The sequence below is a fragment of the Neoarius graeffei genome, chromosome 1, assembly GCF_027579695.1.
Source record: "Neoarius graeffei isolate fNeoGra1 chromosome 1, fNeoGra1.pri, whole genome shotgun sequence".
NCBI classification, from domain to species: Eukaryota; Metazoa; Chordata; class Actinopteri; order Siluriformes; family Ariidae; genus Neoarius; species Neoarius graeffei.
In genome coordinates this window covers 76,824,957-76,839,299 of record NC_083569.1, presented here as the reverse complement: position 1 = coordinate 76,839,299, position 14,343 = coordinate 76,824,957, and the positions used below count along the sequence as shown (strand labels likewise).

General features: G+C 43.4%; 1 protein-coding gene across 2 annotated transcripts in view; it reads right to left on the bottom strand.

Moving 5' to 3' along the window:
* Positions 1-11,475, bottom strand: part of sf1 (splicing factor 1) — a 34,760-nt gene extending 23,285 nt beyond the window's left edge. The window contains exon 1 of one of the 2 annotated variants that reach the window (XM_060928966.1): positions 11,073-11,475. In XM_060928966.1, the coding sequence (XP_060784949.1) occupies positions 11,073-11,304 (232 nt within the window). In that variant the 5' untranslated portion in view covers positions 11,305-11,475. The remainder of the gene's footprint in view (positions 1-11,072) is intronic. The other variant, XM_060929052.1, reaches the window with a different exon arrangement.
* Positions 11,476-14,343: the final 2,868 nt, after the last annotated feature.

The window sequence follows — 14,343 nt, the reverse complement described above, 5'->3', positions numbered from 1 at the left end:
AAAATACTATCCTTCTTTGAGATCAGCAAAACATGGGAAAATTTCAATGAACCTGCAGTGTTTCTCCCTCAGTTGACGATTTATTTATTGCGGGGCTGCATGAGGATGGTCACCTGCAGGAGCCCTCCCCATGGCTCCTGGAGAGGAGCACTCAGACCTGAACAAACTGTGAAAGCAGGGTCCCTGCTGGCCTTCGTCATTGACGAATATAATCCATTGGTGACGAAGACAAGATTACTAGCAGTCATCACAGTGACGAATGCATTTGTCATCATCATTATAAAGTCATCTTTTATAAAAATCCCTCCATTTGCTGAAATCCAACCCCAGTAAATAGACGGTGGAAAGACGGCGTGTAAACAATGAGCATGTGCTTGTGACCAATAAAAACTACATGCAATGACCAAATGAGCGGCAAGCTTTTGGCCAATCACAGTGCGTCTTAATCAGCCTGGTGTGACGGTGGAATTATCTCTGCGGGAACCAAACAATGGCGCAGCCTAAACTGAGTAAGTGTTTTTGAGCGGATTTCTTGAAGCACTGATTTAAGGGCCGAAACAGCCATGGGGGAGGCATGCTCAGAGCCCCTACTAAATAAAAAATAAACCAAGCTAGGGAGCTACGTTTCAGGGCTACAGCCCCCAAATATTTTCACCTCCTCCCTCCCCCCCCCCCCCCCCCCCCCCAAAAAAAAGGGGGGGGGGGGTGAATTGAAAACAACAGACTTGGCTGTCACCTGGGATTTTCACTCTTGTAAAAGAATAGCTTAGAACTGATGTCTTTGTGGTCCTAAAGGAGAAACATGCGAGTGAGAAATGATATTTTTATGAAACTGATTATTAATTTTACTCAGTTGACACATGCGTCAGTTTCCTGAGACATTATGGATGTTGATGATCGACAGAAACTGAAGTGAATGACACATTTAAAGAGCAGTGCAAAAATCACTAATAAAGATGTCAATCTTTGAATGCATGTGGGTGAAGATATTACTGTGTAAAGTTAGATACAACCTCGTCAACTTTTCAATGCCAATCACCTTTAAAAATTACAAGTCCCAGGAAAACTTGACTGAGCCCCGGGTCTGTTCAATAGCGAGAAGAGAAATGGCCCGTGGCTAACTAACGCATGATATAAAACGCGATGTCATGCAGCATTCAGTTCGTAATTCGACGGGAAAATTGGATTCCTTCGCTGCTGGTTGTTCTCGGATTCTTCTGGACTCTGTTCAATTGTAAATCAAGTTGTGTGTTGAAGTAAAGGCTAAAAGGAGCCCGAATACTGCTTTTGAATAATTTCGTGCTAAAATAACCTGAAATAAGCACAAACTAAAAGAGGTTTATTTTAGCTTGATGAGGCACAGGGCGCCCAAAATCAAGTCTCTCTGTGGCTGGAGTGGAGCCCAAATTGTGTGTAATGGAGATGCCTGTATCTGTTTAATTTAAAATTGCGCTAGTTTGGTTGGTATAAACCTGTATTAAGTCCTTTTCGATAAGTCAGTAACTAAGAAAATGTGAACACTGACTATTTTGTAAGGGAAAAAGTGGAGAATATTTTTCGGAACGCTGTTAAAGGAGTCATACTTAAGTCTTCACATTTATTTTAGAACAAATTTTACAACAGAACCGTACTCCTGTCCTAGCCTGGGAAATCCCATGCTGCTTTGCACAATCGTTCCGATCTGAAAAGACAGCATGGAAACTATGGTCTAAAGGCTCGCCTGAGTTAGGGAGCCAATCAGAGAGTGGGGAGGGGTGGAAAGACGGCGACGCATACTACTCGACAAACGGAAGCTTGTAGTTTATTTGGGACTGTTTACGGATCACATTTAACATGGCTGCGAGCGATACGAACCAAGCTTTCGATCAAGCTTTAGACACTGTTCTGAATAGTTTAGAGCAGTAATCGTTCGGTGCCATTGCTTTCCTATTTTTGTTTTGCCTTCTCTTTCCTTCTCTTCTTCACCTCTTCATCGCTCTAACTACGTCACCGGGTACAACTGCCATGATTGGCCATGGGCTACGTATACGCCAAATGATAGACATTCGCAACGTCCAATAAATGGCCGTTGACAATCGTAAACCACACCTCCCCTACGAGAAACTCAAGAGGCGGATTCCAGACCATATTTCACTTGTGATATGGTCTGGGGTTAACCAGACTACTCCTGTCCCCCCCCCCAGACCTTAAAGTGTGTGTATATTATGATAAAAAAATGATAATGGTCGGGGGAACACTGACTTGTACATGCAGCAAGCAAATATGGTGCCATGGCCTAATGGTTCGAGAAGTAGCTTTAGGACCAAAAGGTTGCTGGATCGAGTCCCTGGACCAGCAGGAATCAGGGGCACTTCATAATTAAAGGCCTGGAATAGCTGCTAGTGGTGTGTCAGGGTGAACATGGCGCTACAGCAGCCTCAGGTTCTGAACAAGGTGGTGGTTTGGGATCAGAGCACTTCATCCAATAGTTGAGACATTTCATCCAAAGCCTCTCTCATACACACTAGATCTGGGCGATAAATCAATTTTATCAATTAATTTGAATTTACAGTTAAGGACGATGTGTTTATGAAAATCGGTTTTCTCTCAGTTTTAACTTCCGCCACCGACGCTCCCCTCTGCGCATGTGCAGAATGGATCGGGCAGTAGGGACGGATCGGGCACTGACACACTCGCCCTCCTCCCGCGAGCTTGCCATAGACACACAAGCATGGCAGCGATTGGGGGGAGGGAGCCACAACTTGTGCCCAAGAAAGGAGTAACTTCCTCCGTGATCTGGAATTGGTTCGGTTTTGTGGCGTCGGACGCAGACCAAACAAGTCCTCGTTGTGCGTTTGAAAACGGTTGCTTCCAAAGGAAGCAGCGCAACGAATTTATTCCAACCCCTTAAACAGAAGCTTGCAGCAGAGCGGGAGAAGTGCTGCTCCCAGCGGAATCAACACAGCCGCAGCACGAGCGCACCATCCACAGCAAAGCAAGCAGCCGTCCCGGACACATTTTCCAACTGTGTGCCTTATGATAAGAATGCCTTCCACCGCGCCCCAATCACAGATGCTATCGTGATCTTTATTGTAAAAGACATGGTGCCCATACATACGGTGGAAAGGTCGGGATTTTTTCCCCTATTGTCAGTTTTATCGAAAAGGACAATTTTATTTATTTTTTTTTTGAGGAGGTATTTATTTATTTTTAAGTTTTAGGGTGCATTGCATCAGTGCCAGTTTGAAACCAAGCTATGTTGGAGAAAGCTTTCTAAAAGTTACTGTATGTTCTCACTGTCTACAATGGCATGGTCTGCCATCTCGTCTACAAGCTTGTTTTTTGGCTTCTTTTTGGTTTCTGGTTGCACTAACCCCAAAGGGGAAATTTAAGTGAAAACAAAATAAAGGTAAAACTTTTGAACCATTTCTTTGTCATCTGTAGTTTGATTTTTCATGGGGGAAAAAAAAAAAAAGATTAAAATCGAAAATCGGATTTTTTGCGAAAAAAATTCAAGACTTTTTTTTTTAGGCCATATCGCCCAGCTCTAATACACACCTATTGTTTTATATGTGGTAACATTACATAGGCACGCTGATGTGCAGGTGAGCCTCATTAACAGTGCGTGACAGCCCGCTCAGCGCACGTGCAGTCCCAGAGCACGCCCGAGTGTCCTTCAGGTGTGCACGCCAAAGCGCGCAGAACTGACACCCACATAATAGTTGGGGCCGCAAAAAAAAAAAAGTATCTGGCAAGTGCGAGTACAGATTTTCAATGTAATTTGGTCTAATAGAAATGATCTCTCCCCACAAGTGGCCCCAGCCAAACACGCCTGAAGTTGATACTCGCCAACTCCCATCATTTCTATTTTTTTCCTTCATTTTGCAATGGCAGCCCCCAACATGCATGAGGAATGAGTTTTTGTCGAATATTTCTTGGATTTTACATGAATACTAGGTAGGAACCCATCGTTTTGACCACAGCCGCCAAGAAAGGTGAGTCTGGGATGATCTTTACTCACCATTAGATTACACAATTCGCATTTGGCGAGTGGTTAAACTACATGCTGCAAACGTGTTCTGCTGCGGTCAAATTCCATTGATAATTCCTCCTTTTTTCAAACAAATACCTGAAATATAAAATAATTGACAGTGCCAAGCCTCAACACTAGGCATTGCCCAAATGCCTGACCAAGACGCTCGGGCAGAAAAATTTTAGCGAGTTAGGCCTGTTCGGGCACACCTATGGTCAGCTTCTTTCAGCACAAATTATTTGAGTGAGTATGTTACAAAAAACAAGATGTATTAACCAGCATCCTCGCCTCCCCTGTGATCACCATTTTGTTTTTTTCTTCCTGATTTGTAATGGCGATTCTGATTGGCTTGCTTCAGATGCACGTGCACATTTGTGCTTTTCATCACTACGAGTGGTCACTGGTGCCCTCTACATTTTCCCAGGTTGACTTCAGGACGTCCACATATATATGCTTTAAAAAAAACCTAAATAAATAAAGCTCGTGGTCAGGATAGTCAACGAATGGAAAGGCATGCTTGTGTCTCTCAAATCGTAAACCACACCCTCGACAGTAAATATATACAAGTTACATATTGAATTATCCCATAGATAAACACATCTTACCCCATTTGTTTAATTTCCTCCTAAACGCAATGGATAAAACCATACTGCAGTAAAGACTGCTGTTTTATTACATTTTTAGTTTTATAATTCATCTTCGCAATATTGCTAGTCATTGTTATAGGCAAAACAAAGCGCGTTTTGTGTCCCAAACTCTATGTATAAAGACGTATTATGTACTCGGACCGCAAGTAGGCCTTGCATATATAATACTGATTTATGGTTCATGTTTTCAGGGCTTGTCTTGCTCTTCTGCTGCAGAAATAAATGTAAAAAAAAAAAAAAAAAAAAAAAAAAAACATACTTTTGTCAAAATAACTCAATTATACCCCTAGAAAACATCAAATCAAATCAAGTTTATTTGTACAGCGCTTTTAACAATAAACATTGTCGCAAAGCAGCTTTACAGAATTTGAACGACTTAAAACATGAGCTAATTTTATCCCTAATCTATCCCCAATGAGCAAGCCTGTGGCGACGGTGGCAAGGAAAAACTCCCTCAGACGACATGAAGAAACCTCGAGAGGAACCAGACTCAAAAGGGAACCCATCCTCATTTGGGCAACAACAGACATCAGTATTGCCTTGAACTGTGTACTTGAAAACTTGCCGAAATACCGCAAAATTTTAGGGCGAAAGGAAATTCAAGAGAGTCCTGAGTGCAGATGAGAAAGGCTTTGGATGAAATGGCGTGTATTCTGTGGTTTAGCCCCCTCGCTCCCTACTCACTATATAGGGCACTATATAGTGTGGACGCCATTTTGTAACACTGTCCAAAACCTTTGTGAGGATTATGTGGGAAATGCGCCCAGTATAATACGCATTTATCACAATAAATACATGCATGTATTTATTATTTTGAAAACCCACCAGCCGCCTGGTCTGGCACGTTTTAATCGTGTGACAGTAATGACGCAAATACCAGCGCGACAGACTCGTCCTTATCCTGTCGTCTTTCCGACTCTCCTCTACTCCACGTTGGTTCCAAGTCATATGGAATAATCTCCATGTCATGTGCGCGAGGGAGGCGCATGCATGTGCAGAAGTATATCGTGAGACAATACATACACAGGCAAACAATCCAAAACAGCAGGCTGGATCAAAAACCAGAATACAGGCAAAAAGGTCAGTTGAGGCACAAACAGTACAAAGGCTAAGCAAGGACAAGAACGAGAAACAGGCACAAGGATCGTGAAACAGGAAATCAAGACAACGGACAGAAAGGCTCGGTAATGTGTAAAGTAATAACTCACGACGAAAATGCATCAGCACAGTCCTTAAAGCAAATATTTAAAATGAAACGAATCTTTAATAAACCCCTTTCACTGACATCACCCGAAACCGGAAGTAAACAGACCCTGCGCCATTTTGGAAGACCAACAAACTCGTGATAAGGGGATAACAGCAGCGGTATGTGAACCCACGAGAATAAAGTGGAGTGGCAAATGACTTAAACAAACAAATTTGAGCTGTTTTATTTATGATTTATTGGCCCAACAGTAGACTTGAAAGAAACCTGTGTGAGACTTGGCAAAAAACTGTGGATATAATGGATAAGTCTGTGCATGATCTGCGGACACTTTGAGGTAAGCAAACGCAAGAAATTCAGATTTAAAACATGCTAAAGTGGCCCCAAGTTGATAACTCTATGAGGAGCAAGCCTCACAGACTTCTACAATTTAATAATAAAGGATGGTTTGGGGCTTGCTCGCTGCTGCCAGGTTGGTTGTTGAGTAGCCTGACTGGTTTTTTTTTTCCTTGTGTGTGGTATCATTGTTGACGCGAGGTTGTTTTTTGAACATGCCAATGCGGACACGATTTCCCCTGATGAGTTATGACTTCAGACACGATGCGTGTGGAGGTGTGGAGTCCGCGTGATATGTGCGCAAGATAGGCTTCTGTGTTTGGAGATCCGCGCTCCGAGACAAGCACAAGCGCACACCCCCAAGGGGAAAAAAGGGGCCCCCCGAAAATATTGGCATAGTTCGAACACAGTGTAGGCACTGGGTGTAAACAACAAATAGTTTACAATGTCTGGGTAGCAAACAGATGGCAGAATTGGTGTCCGGTCCTCCTTATGTTTCCATTCTCCCTTGCCCCGAGTCTTATCATATGGGTCAAACCCATCAATCACAGCCAGTTTCTCCACATACCGTGCCCTGGTAATGTACTCACATAACCAGAATTATCATCCATCGTGTCACTTTACTCTCGCTCGTACTTTTATATTGTGAGTGCATGTACTTGGTCTTCCAATATGGCGCCTAACAAAATCTCGCGGCGCGGTGACGTCATGTGAAAGGGGTCTATACTTTCAGAAAACTGAAACATGGGTTCTAGGTATGGCCATGAGTGTGTGCATCCCCCAGAAGAACCGCCTCCTTCCATTCTGCCATCAACTGATCAAGTTCAAATAATGCTGCTGAAAAAAAATCACTGAACTTGATTTTATACAGTCTATGGACATGACCCTAGTGATTACTGATCGGCTGCCTCAGTGTCACCTGTGAAAAAAAAACCAAATCACGTTTTAGAAAAGAAAAAAAAAACAACATTCATTTTCAACGCCGCTTCATAGTATCGAGAACCTTGATAGAAATGTAGTGGAGTGAAAAGTACGATATTTGTCTTTCAAATGTAGCAAAGTTTCTTAAAAAAAAAAACCCTCAAGTACAGATACTCCGTGTACTTAAAGCATATACGCAGAGCCATGGCCTCACCTTCGTTTATAAATGCCTTGAGACCTCAAGAATGGCACAGGAATAGTTTTAAGCACAAACAATAAATCTAATATAGTAATTTTTACGATTAAAGTGTTTTATATAGGTAGCAGTCTGAGTGAATGACCTTGACGTCCGTAATGTCACAACAGGAAGTCTATCGGCCTCATCGCCATTTCCGCTATACTAAAACACAGAGCTGACTGCAACTCCGATCCTCCATTTTGAGCTAATTTATCGCCACGCCACGTAGATGTGTTGCTGGCCGGTGCAACAACATGACAGAAGGTGGATGTGTGTTGCATTCATGGCCCAAGAATGTTCAAACTGCAAAGATTTGGATGCGTTTTGCGAGTTGTTCACGGGCACGTTGGGCACCTAATGAAGTGGTCTCTCCTCTGCTCTGCACATTTTACTGAAGACTCATACAAGACCTCTGATCTGTTGAGGAGCGTTGGCTATAAGCGTGTACTGAAAAGAGGGTGCAGTACCAAAAATGAAAGAAAAATAAAACTACAAGTATTTATTTATTTTTAAAAGGAAAGCAAGTTCAGTTGCACCAGTCCTCCCGGAGTGAGCCGAGGGTTGTTGCTAAAACCCAGGACGGAACAGGACATATCGCTCAGGCAGTGACCTCCCCGCAGTTGTTACTAAAACCCGCGACATCCCGCTCCGTCCTGGGTTTTAGTAATTGTCTGAGCCCAGCAGTAATGGCGGCGTACACAGTCTGAAGAAAAGTGAATGAGTAGAGCAGCCGTCTTATTTCAGCACTCAGGGCTGGCTGGCTCAGCGGGGCAGCTCAATTGCCAACTTTGCGGTCGATTTTAAGCTTTAAAAATAAAGGTTCTCCTTAAATTGAGCTCAGGTGCGCCTTATTCACAATGCGCACGCCACTCCATCACTGATGAAGCCAGCAAACCTCGAAATTAAATTGGAATGATATGGTGATCCGGCCGCTGTGTAAACACAGTTTTCAAAATGGCAGCGCTGACACTTCACATTTGAAGTCTCGTGAAGATCATGCGGATAAGCGACGCCTGCCGGAGACCAAACGAGCTACATTCAACATGGCTAAAAACCGAAAAGGCCGATAAGTGTAATATAATATGCCAGTACAATTCATAATGTAAGGTGAATAAAACCGAAAACGTAACTGAATAACACGTTAAAGTGCACATCACGGGTAAATTCAGGAGCAAGATCAATGTAATTCTCCTATTTTATATTAAACTTTGGTCAAATATCTGTCACATTTTGCGCAATTTTTGTACCTTGTGCAATACCAGAAAAATTCAGTTCAAATCAAGCCATTTGAGGCGAATTGGTCCGCCTCTGAAAAAACTTGGCATTTGGATTTCCCGGGAAACATTGATTTTCGTGACATCACGTGCGGGACGCCTCCCTCTGAATCCTACGCCAGCGCTGGTTTGTTTATGAGAAAATGACCTGGTGGTTTTCTGCAAATTTCTTCAACATTATCGCGTTAAAACGATACATCTGTTAAAATGGTTAACAGATGTATCGTAGGAGGGTGTACCAACACCAATCTTGATGGGATTAGTACTCATCGTTTCCCAAAAGACCGGACAAAGAGAGAAATGGGAGCGCTTGGTCTACACAGGCTGTGCACTGAAACCGTCTGTCTCCAGACTCGCGTTTTGTTATTTTATTTTATTCTGCTGCAGACAGATGGTTTTGTGCAAAATTACCCTTCTGGATGAGTGTGTAAAGGTCCAGAATATGCACTTTAAGACATAAAGCAAGTTTAAAAATGACTTCAGTTCTCCTTTAAAGGGCTGATGACACGAACATGACTCTATGCAATTTCTTAAATAAACTATACAACATGGCAAACGTTAGATTTCTGTAATAATTACGTGAAAAAAAAGCTGTTGTTATGCAAATATCCAACTTTTAATTGCACAGCGCAAGAAAACTGGGTCCATGGCTCGCGGCCATGTTGTGACGTCAGCGGAAGAACACGCTGCGGTTCACTGGCTGTTCTACTCCGGTTCTACTCAATGGAAATGGCGCATGAAAACACCGGTGAACTCTAGTGCTAGCTCTTCCTCTTCTGGGAGTCTAGAATCGTGTTGATCTCTTCCGAATAGAATCTATGATAGTCTACCCTCTTTACCCTTTGCCTCTCGTTGCTAGGTGGCAGTTACATGAAAGCCGCAAGCTTTCACAAGCAAATACATGACTGATATCACGCCGACTTTATGATTATCATGTAGAATCTATAGCGCTACGTACCTTTATCTTATGTCGTTTCACAACACATGTTCTGACAGGAGGACTGTCTTTGGATCCGGCATAGCTACTAGTAGACCCCCTCCGGAATACTGGCAGTGTTGCCAGATTGGGAGGATTCAAGTGCATTTTGGTGGGGTTTGAACATATTTTGGGCTGGAAAACGTCAGCAGTATCTGACGTTTTCCAGCCCAAAATATGTTCAAAACCCACCAAAATGCACTTGAAACCGCCCAACTGGGCGGGAAACCTCCAAATCTGGCAACACTGTGTAGGCACTGCTGATGGTAGTAACACACGTTTGTGCTGAACTGAACACCCAAGAGATTCTTTTAAGCTGGGAAGGGTGTCAAAACAATCCAAATCGAAGTGTTCAGAGCACAGGACTGATGTTGGTGAGGGCTCCCACTTGTCACGAGTGCGCCTGACTTGCCTCACCCACTTCGCATGCAGCTCGGGATCTCTGGGAAACTTGAATAAACTTACCCCATCCTTGTGGGTTTTGGAGCAAAAGCCGGCAACACAACGCGAAGGCATAATAACTATCTATATAATAATGTATAATAAAAATACTAATCATGACAAACTGAACACCTGTCGCATCAACAACAAACTGGTAAGTTAGGAGGAAGGTTCTTTCGCTGACGTCATATAGCCCCTCCTCCTCCGTCTCCTGGGTGCTGCAGCCCCGTCAAATTTGCCCAAATAGCCGCGTTTTTTATCATAACTTGTAAAATAGGCGCCTTCGTGAATTAATATATGGATCATCGGGAATTACTTTTTATGTTATAAAACATCGCCAAAGATGTCAAAAACGTGTCATCAGCACTTTAAATCTATGCAGCTCAACAGAGCAGTTTCAGAAGACAGTCTAAAGATCCCATTATCGTTCTAAAAATTAAGCTCTGGTTTGCCGGTTCTAATTCGAAGCGATATCGGAATCGTACCGTTTGACGTGAAGAATTGCTCTAGTCTTTAACCTGCACTAATCCTTCCTCCACAGTGCGATGGAAAACCGAAATAAAGCGCTAATTAATATCGAGATTCTGGTGCTCACGGTATTAACTAACTTCGATATGAAATCGACACCACTCGGATTTCGGAGCAAAAAAAACAAATAAAAATATAAGTTTCACTATTCTACTTGTTATATTTTGGGTTTTGCTGATCATAGAAAGAAAGATTACGGTCAAACTTACTTCAGGTCAATTAAATGATGGAGCTAAACCGCTGTAAACCCTGAACAAACACCTGGTGAAGTGCCGAATAACTCGCCAAATATTACCAGCAGAACCTGGTGTGCTAAACAGCTGCAATAAACCGGATGTTTGGGTCTCGTCTCGCGCCTTCCAGCTCAAGTCCCAGAAGGTTCTGGATCAGAGGCCACGCGCGCGTGCGAGCGAGCTAGCTAGCTAGGTAGCTAACTAGCTAGTTCGTTCGTCACATTATTAGCTAATGCTAACGCTACAGCATCCGATACTTTACCTCCGCCTTGAGACTGCGGTCCAGTAATGGGTGGGTTTGGAAATGAACCAGCAGCCCCGGGAAATCCTGGGAAAGCCGCACCCGGCATCTGTTGAAAGTTTTGTAGCGGGAAAGAGGCCGGAGGCCCAGGCGGAGGCATTAAGCCAGCACCGGGCCCCGAGTCGAAGCCCCGCTTAGCGCCGATACTCGGGTGCAGCTTCCCCAGCGGGGTTGCGTTTGCTCCCGTTGCCATTTCCTGGTGTATTAATCTTCCTCTAGTCCGTCGAGTTTCTTCGACTTAAAACTATCTATCACAAACCGAACGTGTTCACCAACATAAACCGGACCACAGTAAACACTGCCCAACCTTCTTGTGTCACCGTATGCTAGGCCAAAATGGCGCCGTTGAGATGGACAAAGAACGTTCGGGGTCGACCGAGACGGCTTCTCATTGGTCAAACTAGCTGTCAATCATTACGTTTTCAAATTCTATTGGATGGGAATCCCGTTACGTTTGCCACCCTGATTTCTTATACTTCACTGCGATTGGATGAATCAATGCTCTAAATATCCCACGCTGAACACGCATGGAGAGCCACAGTCACTCACTGTATGGGTAATAACACATACAGAGAATTCTGAACACCTGTCTGGGGTATGTAGGGTTGACAGGGCAGGGGCGCAGATAGGATTTTTGAACTGAGGGGGACTGAGCTGTCAGCAAATGATTCCATTTTGTGTGTATATATATATATATATATATATATATATATATATATGTGTGTGTGTGTGTGTGTATATACACACACTACCGTTCAAAAGTTTGGGGTCACTTTGAAATGTCCTTATTTTTGAAAGAAAAGCACTGTTCTTTTCAATGAAGATCACTTTAAACTAATCAGAAATCCACTCTATACATCGCTAATGTGGTAAATGACTATTCTAGCTGCAAATGTGTGGTTTTTGGTGCAATATCTCCATAGGTGTATAGAGGCCCATTTCCAGCAACTCTCACTCCAGTGTTCTAATGGTACAATGTGTTTGCTCATTGCCTCAGAAGGCTAATGGATGATTAGAAAACCCTTGTACAATCATGTTAGCACAGCTGAAAACAGTTGAGCTCTTTAGAGAAGCTATAAAACTGACCTTCCTTTGAGCAGATTGAGTTTCTGGAGCATCACATTTGTGGGGTCGATTAAATGCTCAAAATGGCCAGAAAAATGTCTTGACTATATTTTCTATTGATTTTACAACTTATGGTGGGAAATAAAAGTGTGACTTTTCATGGAAAACACAAAATTGTCTGGGTGACCCCAAACTTTTGAACGGTAGTGTGTATACATGTTATTTCACCTCCCTCACTGCCATCACCAGGAACTACCTGCAGGGCAGGACAATGATAACATTTTAACATAGCCTATGGAAATCCAAAGTTTACACATTATCATCACGCACAGAAATTGCAAAACTGCAAAACTAGTTTTAAAACCGCTAAGTTCCAACTGTTAACCATAGCGAGAGGCTGGGCTACGTGTGTGTGTGTAAAGTGTAAACCAGTGCATCCTGACTTTCTAACTATGCCTGTGTGTTGTGTGAGCGGCAGTCAGTCAACAACTCTTTGCAAAGTTTCCTTATGAAACAATATGCTCGCTGAAATTATGGCAGGGAACGCCAGATTAAACATTAAAACTGCCTTCTGAGCACTGTATCTACAGGCTACCACCGAAAGAAGGAGGCTACCAGAAAGGCATCTCTACTCCGTACGATTTTATTTTTACTACGATATTACTTTGAACAGACTATCAAAAAATTGCAAGGTGATATGATAAAGTAAGGCACAGTTTACTTACAGTCGTTTTTTTTTTAAAAACGATGCAATCGTTTTCTGCCTTTTGGCACCCTTCATCATGCCGTGTTGGGGTCCTGAACTAGGAGCTGTCCTCGATATGCCTGTCAAACTTGTTGTGGGTAACCATAGCAACCAAGCTCGAGCTCGCAACCTGTGCAGTCTGCGCAGTTGCAACTATGTATGTACTGCTGTGCACCTCAATAAACCGAATGGTAATTAGTCTTTTGATTTTTCCATGAGGTTTGCCTTATGCAAAGAAAGACAGCATAGACGTTTTTTCCTCCCTATAAGTGTGTGTGTGTGTGTGGGGGGACCGAACGAGGTGAATTTAAATCTGGGTGGGACGAATCCCCCCCGTCCCCCCCTCTATCTGCGCCCGTATGCAACTATGTATGTACTGCTGTGCACCTCAATAAACTGAATGGTAATTAGTCTTTTGATTTTTCCGTGAGGTTTGCCTTATGCAAAGAAAGACAGCATAGACGTTTTTTCCTCCCTTTAAGTGTGTGTGTGTGGGGGGGGGGACCGAACGAGGTGAATTTAAATCTGGGTGGGATGAATCCCCCCCGTCCCCCCCTCTATCTGCGCCCGTGTGATAGGGTGCTATTTCAGACCTGGGGGATGAACAGATCTGAGGTGGTGTAGTGGTTAGCACAGTCGCCTCACAGCAAGAACATACATGTCAACCCCTTTGGGCGTCCACCTGTAGTATCAGAGGAAGAAATCCATAAAATCCTTATAGCCTTCGAATCGCACCAAACTGAATAAATAAATAAGTAAATATAACTTGCCTGAGAACTTCGTCCAGCATGTCGAAAATCGCCTCGCCCGTGCCGATATTGCACACGGGCATGTCTATGATTCTTGACTTCGCCCCTCTGTTTATGTTGAAGATCTGCACCAAAACGGCCAGTCACTTGTCCATCTTTTTGTCATTGGATTCGTCAATCATCAAGGAAAATGGCGACATCCGGCAGTGCTGGATGATCGGTAGTGTAGCTTCGGGGGCCAAGATCTTTTTGATTATTTGCATTGGTTTGGTGCGCCTACAGCTGATAGATTTCGCAATCGTACTGTCCGTGCAAATTCGCGGCAACAGTTCTGTCAGGTGGTCCGCAACGGTTAGCGTCAAATTGTGCTGAGCAATAAAATTACAGATCGTAACTTCTGCTCTTATTACACTTGTTGGTTGATCATTGGTCTTAGGCTTTGCAAACATCATCATTTGCGGCTGATTCTGTTTCTGGTGCAAATTTCACTGATGTAGTTTGGACCTCATGTGTTCCCTCACGTCGTAAACTCCAGACGCCACAACTTTTATATCTCGCACACAAACTGTGCAGTGTGCGTACTCCTCATTTTTCGCCTGAATAATGACACCATTAAATGTCTCCTTCCATTCAGGAAGATACCGCCCGCCGTATCTCATTTTCTTTCTCGGTG